We start from the raw sequence: 6,159 nt of genomic DNA on the forward strand, positions 1-6,159 counted from the left end.
ATTTTGTGACTGGAGAAGTCATTATAAGTTGCATGTTCAGTTGAATTTGAGGAAATCACTTGAAGCATTCATTGTGTTGAGCTATTTCAAATGCTTTTGTTTGATTTGTTCATTGCAAAGGTTTGAAAGTCTGTAAAGTTTTACAATAAACCTGATTTTCAATAGGCATGTGCATGGGGAAAATTTTCGGTTCAGCATTCCGAAATTCAGGATTTTTGCAATTCGGGTCTTCGGCGATTCGGCACTTCAACACTTCGGAACTTCGGCACTTCAGCACTTCGGAAATTCGGCAACTTCGGCACTTCGGCACTTCGAAACTTTGGAATTTCGAAACTTCGGCATTTCGGAATTTGGGGACTTCGGCACTTCGGGACTTCTATTGCAGCCTCTTAGTAGATAACTCCCTAATTCCCACGCTATTAGGGAGTTATCTACCAAAAGGCTGAAGGACCTAAATTGGTCTTTCAGCCAAATTTACTAATACTAAGGAAAAATGACTTAGTATTAGTAAATTTAGCCCCTACTCGCTATACCGCAAGTAGGGGCATGTCTAGTAAACAGTGAGCAGCCTGTGGCTGCTCACTGTTTAAAAAAAAAAAAGGGTCCCCCCTTCTGAGCCCCCACCCGCGACCTATTGCCCCGGCCCCAACCCCTGAGCGGCGGATGGGGGCCCTAAAGTAAAATGATGGGGGGGACCTATTGTCCTCCCCCGGCCGCCACCCCTGAACGGTGGGTGGGGTCCCTAAATACTAATAAGGGGGGGACCTAATGTCCTCCCCCCTGGCCCCCACCCCTGAGTGGTGGGTCGGGCCCTAAATACTAATAAGGGGGGACCCAATGTTCTCCCCCTGGCCCCCACCCCTGAGCGGCGGGTGGGGGCTTTACAGTAAAATAAGGGGGGGTACCTAATGTCCTCCCTCCTGGCCCCCACCCCTGAGTGGCAGGTGGGGGCCCTAAATTGGAATAAGGGGGGGACCTAATGTCCTCCCCCCCAGGCCCCCACCACTGAGCGGCGGGTGGGGGCCCTAAATACTAATAAGGGGGGGTTCCTAATGTCCTCCCCCCTGGCCCCCACCCCTGAGCTATGGGTGGGGGCCCTAAATACTAATAAGAGTGGGACCGAATGTCATCCCTCCTGGCCCCCACCCCTGAGCAGTGGATGGGGGCCCTAAATACTAATAAGGGGGGACCTAATGTCCTCCCCCCTGCCCCCACCCCTGAGCAGCGGGTGGGGCCCTACAGTAAAATAAGGGGGACCTAATGTCCTCCCCCTGGCCCCCACCCCTGAGCAGTGGGTGGGGGCCCTATAGTAAAATAAGGGGGGACTAATGTCCTCCCCCTGGCCCCCACCCCTGAGTGGTGCGTGGGGGCCCTAAATACTAATAAGGGGGGCCTAATGTCCTCCCTCCTGGCCCCCACCCCTGAGCAGCGGGTGTGGGCCCTAAATACTAATAAGGTGGGGGGACCTAAGGTCCTCCCCCCTGGCCCACACCCCTGAGCGGCGGGTGGGGGCCCTAAATACTAATAAGGGGAGACCTAAGGTCCTTCCCCCTGGCCCCCACCCCTGAGCGGGGTTGGGGGCCCTAAATACTAATAGGTGGGGGACCTAATGTCTTCCTGTCACATCCTGTTCCTCGCTGCAGATCATTCTGGCTATAGCTTCTGGTATCCAGTACTCTTTTTACAATTCTTGTTTTGTTTTTCTTGTTTTTTTTGGTTTTCAATTCTATGTCTGGTTTTCTTTATGCTGGGATTTCTGGGTTCATTTCTGTAATCCGTCCCTGGAATTCCCAGTCTCCAGGTTTCCTTTAAATGTTTGTTTTATGTTGCCACACCCATTTGTTTTCCATCATTCCTTTTGTTTCAGAGTCCCTGCAGGCAGATGCTTAAGGCTTCTGCCCTTTCTTGCAGGTAAGTGCTATATATGTCTTCTTTGGTTGTTTTAGCATACATTAGGCAGTGTAGGACCTGCCAGATATGGGGTACATTGGCGTTGTTGGCAGGCTTATGCAATGTATGATCATATAATGTGACTAAATCTCCATGATTTTCATATATAGTGCTTAGTTATTTCTTCTCTTGTTTTGCCTATCTTATCTTGTTTTAGTTTGTATTCCCAGTCCATGTACAGTCATGCCCATGTTATGTTCATGTTTCCTTCATGTCTTGTGTACATGTTCTGGGTTTAGCTTACTATCCTTCTCTGGTTCTGGGTTCTATTAGTTCTGTCTTGTTTTCGTGTTTGGTGCCTATCTCTAGTCTTGCCTTGTTTCTGTACTGGATACAATCTTGCTGCAGAGCCTCCCTATTTAGCTCCTGGGAGGTCTGCTTAATTTCCTAGTTCCTGGGATCCACTGAAGCTGAATCAGGGTTCTGGTATGTGGCTTCACAAACGCTGGTGCTCAACGCCAGGGGGCATGCGGTTACCCTGCACCAGACCCTGCTAATCCACCTCAACACTGTGACTCCTACTCTGAACATCAGGCATACTGGGTCCTGGTCCACGCACCGCCGCCCGGACCTAAGGTCCTCCACCCTGGCCCCCACCCCTGAGCTGTAGGTGGGGGCCCTAAATACTAATAAGGGGGGCCTAATGTCCTCCCCCTGGCCCCCACCCCTGAGCAGTGGGTGGGGGCTCTAAATACTAATAAGGGTGGGACCTACCCCCTTCACCCTAAAAATAATGAGGGGGGGACCTTTAACTAAGTACCTGTAAAAAAAAAAAAAACAGACTTACCATTTGATGTTTTCTTTCTTCTAAATCTTCTTTTTTCACCCCAAAAAAGGGCAAATAAAAACCCATAATAACCAACGCATTTAAAAAAAATAAATACATCTTCACCCGGCGAGGGCTCCGCGCAGACTGAGCTCTGCAGGGCGGGGGAAGACTTATAAAGCCTTGCCCCACCCTGCAATTAGGTTCACAGCACTCTAATTGGTGTGTTTAAGCCATCCAATCAGAGTGCTCTGACAGGTAAATGAAGAGACTGATAGGTAAGTCTCTACATTTACCTGTCACAGCACTCTGATTGGTTGGTTTGAAATCCTCCAATCTGAGTGCTCTGTGTCATTTTACACAGCGTGGGAAAGTTCTTTGGAATTTTGGAATACATATGAATGTATGTTACTTGATTGTTGTAAGTGTTGCAAATTCTTACAGCTGAATCCTGGCTATGTTTGTATACTTTTTATTTAAAATTGTATTCAATGTAACATTCCTTCTCCTGTCCGCTGCTTGCACCCTTACTGCTATCTCACGCTTGCAGTACTTCTCGTTGGCGGCTCCTTTCTTTTGGAACAGCCTGCCCACCCCCATCAGACTCTCTTGAATTGTTTAAGAAGTCCCTCAAAACATATCTATTCAGAAATGCTTATGGGCTACCAGAGTAACTTATCTATACTTATCCAAATCTGTCTCTTGCTCTCCTAAAGAGCCATACTCCACTCTCACCTCCAGCTCTGCTACTTTTCCATCTTGTTTGGTGGCTGTCACCCTTGCTGCACTGTTGTGTATTTGTACCCCACCTCACCTAGACTGTTAGCTCATTTAAGCAGGGTGCTCATCTATCTATTGTTCCTGTGTCACTGTGTAATTGTCTCATTTATTGTAAATATCCCCCCTTTCATAATATTGCAAAGCGCTGTGGAATTAGTTGGCTCTATATAAATACAATCATAATAATAATAATAATAATAATAATAATAATAATAATAATAATAATAATAATAATAACTTGCTTCACCATAAAGATGTGTCTGCTTAACAAAAGCAATGTTTGTTAACAGAAACATAGATAAAAATAAAAAGATATTTAAAAAAAATATTTTACTCTGATGAACAAATATTCTGAAAGTAGTTTTTTTTTTTTTTTGCTGCTTCCTAATGGATATTCTGTTCTTTAAAATATCTGTTATTATACCTTGTGGAAATTATCTTATGTATGTATATGTTATATGTTATATATAAAATAGTTACCTTACGGGATACTAGAGCTGTTTGGTAATTATTTTCCTAATTATATTTATAACATAATAAGTGTAACAATACAGAAAGAAAAACTATTTCAGTTTGTCAAATCACCATTTTAACAGTCTCATGGTTAGGTTTTTGCTGTTTCATGACACTTATAATGTATTTATTTTTATTCCATTTGAACAAGCATTGAGCATTGAAGTGTTATAACGTTCTAAAATATTATTCTGACCATGACTATCGTAAAAAAAAAATTATATTGCCAGGTTTTGATTGCTAAACCATGTATGCATGCATGTTGCTACAATATAAGAGTACTGAACTATGGTACTAAATGGACCTGGAAATCAACAAAACACACGTTTTAGAATCAAATGTAAAATCTCAATATTATACAGAGAGTTCATTGTAACTTGGCTTCTACTCTACTGAGACTTTCTGTTGAATTCAATATTTAACAGGCAGCTTTAAGTTACCCCTGTTTCATTCCCAAATGATTGAAACAGGAAATCAGGAATCAGGAGCTTTAGCGAGGGGAGATGGGTTGGCTGTTAGTTTACCCCTAGTTGAACTATTCTGGAGTGCTTCTAGTTCATTTTGTAATGACCTTGTCGATGCTCCAGATGGTAAGGGACCTCACAAGGTTTTATTTTGTGTGAATCCAAGATGATAACTTTTGAGTTTCTGTCTGAAAATTATGACTTCTGAGATCATCTTGGACTCATACAAGGGTTACTTAATAATATGAAATTTGTGGCAAAGCTACTATGTAGTGTTGCGTGTAGTGTTTATATATACATAAATGTAAAATATAGATTATTTTTGTCTTAAACTTAAATCACTAACTTAAGCTATTGTGACCGAAACTCCTATTTTGTTATTTGACTAGCAAAAACATTTTAATGCATATTAAAATATATTGTGCAACTCTTTTTTACAGCTCTCTATGGAGTTTTATTTGATAAGCACAAGGAAGCTGCATTTGCCAATTATCGCCTTTGGGAGTCTTTGGGATTTGTCATTGCCTATGGCTATAGCACATTCTTATGTGTGTCTGTGAAACTGTATATTCTTGTGTCGGTGCTAGTACTTGCAATGGTGCTTTATGGATGTGTTGAATATCTTGAAAATAAAAAAGTTCCCAGCACTGACTCACAAAATAAAAACAATGAAACTCAATATACACAGACACATATGTAGTATTTACATTAGATTATGTTTAAACAGCTCACAGGTGCCTGATTGTTTTTAATTTCTAACTGTGTAAAATAAATGTACGACGCTTACATTTTGTTCTGCTGTTTTATAATACCTAGATGTTACAATTTTGGCTCATTCTTACATTATTTTATTTTCCAAGATATTGTAAGTCTCACGTTTAATGATTTGCTCTTGGAATAAAGTGAGAAAATGTATAATTGCTCAACCTTTTTTAAAGTTTGTAAAATGTGCGTAATTGAATGTGCCCTTGAGATTCCCAAATATGAAATATATATTTATATATAAAGCCAGGTTCATATCTGTACATGAAAGATCGTTGGCTTAAAGCTGATGTAGTCTGAGTTATTATTTCCAATGGCGCCCATGAGTGTTACAGATTTATCTCACTGGACTGAACATCCATAAATATTCATTTATATTTTTAGACACATTGACTTAGTATGCCAAACTCATACCACTACAGCTAAAAAAAAGGTACAATATTTCAGATTAAAGTATTATGAAGCAGTTTTATTAAGCAAAATGAAATCAATTAGAAACTAAAGATAAACAATTTCTTCTTGTTATGACCTATAACAAGATAAGTGTGGAACATATGGTTTCCTTCACTGGACTAACTTAAATATTAACATTTAATATGAAGATGTATTCAAATGTCAAAGAAACTATTCTTACCACTTCTATATTGGAAACATATTAATGTTTTCTTTTTCTTGGTGGTCTCTAGTATTCTGTATTTTTCAAATCAGGGGATATTAATGCTTATTTATGAATGGTAGATTTGTTGCTTATATATTTTGCATTAGACTATATTCTTTTTTAAGCTGCCACACATTTTGAAACATTATAATAAAATGTCAAAGGCAAGTCTTGAAACTCATATTGATGTGGGATAATGACTAGCATGAGAAGAATAGTTGCATCGGACCAATCATATTAAGAATATAATTTGTAGATTATGTTAA

At 40.8% G+C, this 6,159-nt stretch overlaps 1 protein-coding gene across 1 annotated transcript in view; it reads left to right on the forward strand.

The window, feature by feature from the left end:
• Positions 1 to 5,259, forward strand: part of LOC134585785 (protein unc-93 homolog A-like) — a 137,178-nt gene extending 131,919 nt beyond the window's left edge. The window contains exon 9 of the mRNA XM_063441253.1: positions 4,914 to 5,259. Within this exon, the coding sequence (XP_063297323.1) occupies positions 4,914 to 5,173 (260 nt within the window). The 3' untranslated portion in view covers positions 5,174 to 5,259. The remainder of the gene's footprint in view (positions 1 to 4,913) is intronic.
• The last annotated feature ends 900 nt before the right edge of the window (positions 5,260 to 6,159 follow it).

This window comes from Pelobates fuscus, chromosome 2 (genome assembly GCF_036172605.1).
Source record: "Pelobates fuscus isolate aPelFus1 chromosome 2, aPelFus1.pri, whole genome shotgun sequence".
Lineage (NCBI taxonomy): Eukaryota > Metazoa > Chordata > Amphibia > Anura > Pelobatidae > Pelobates > Pelobates fuscus.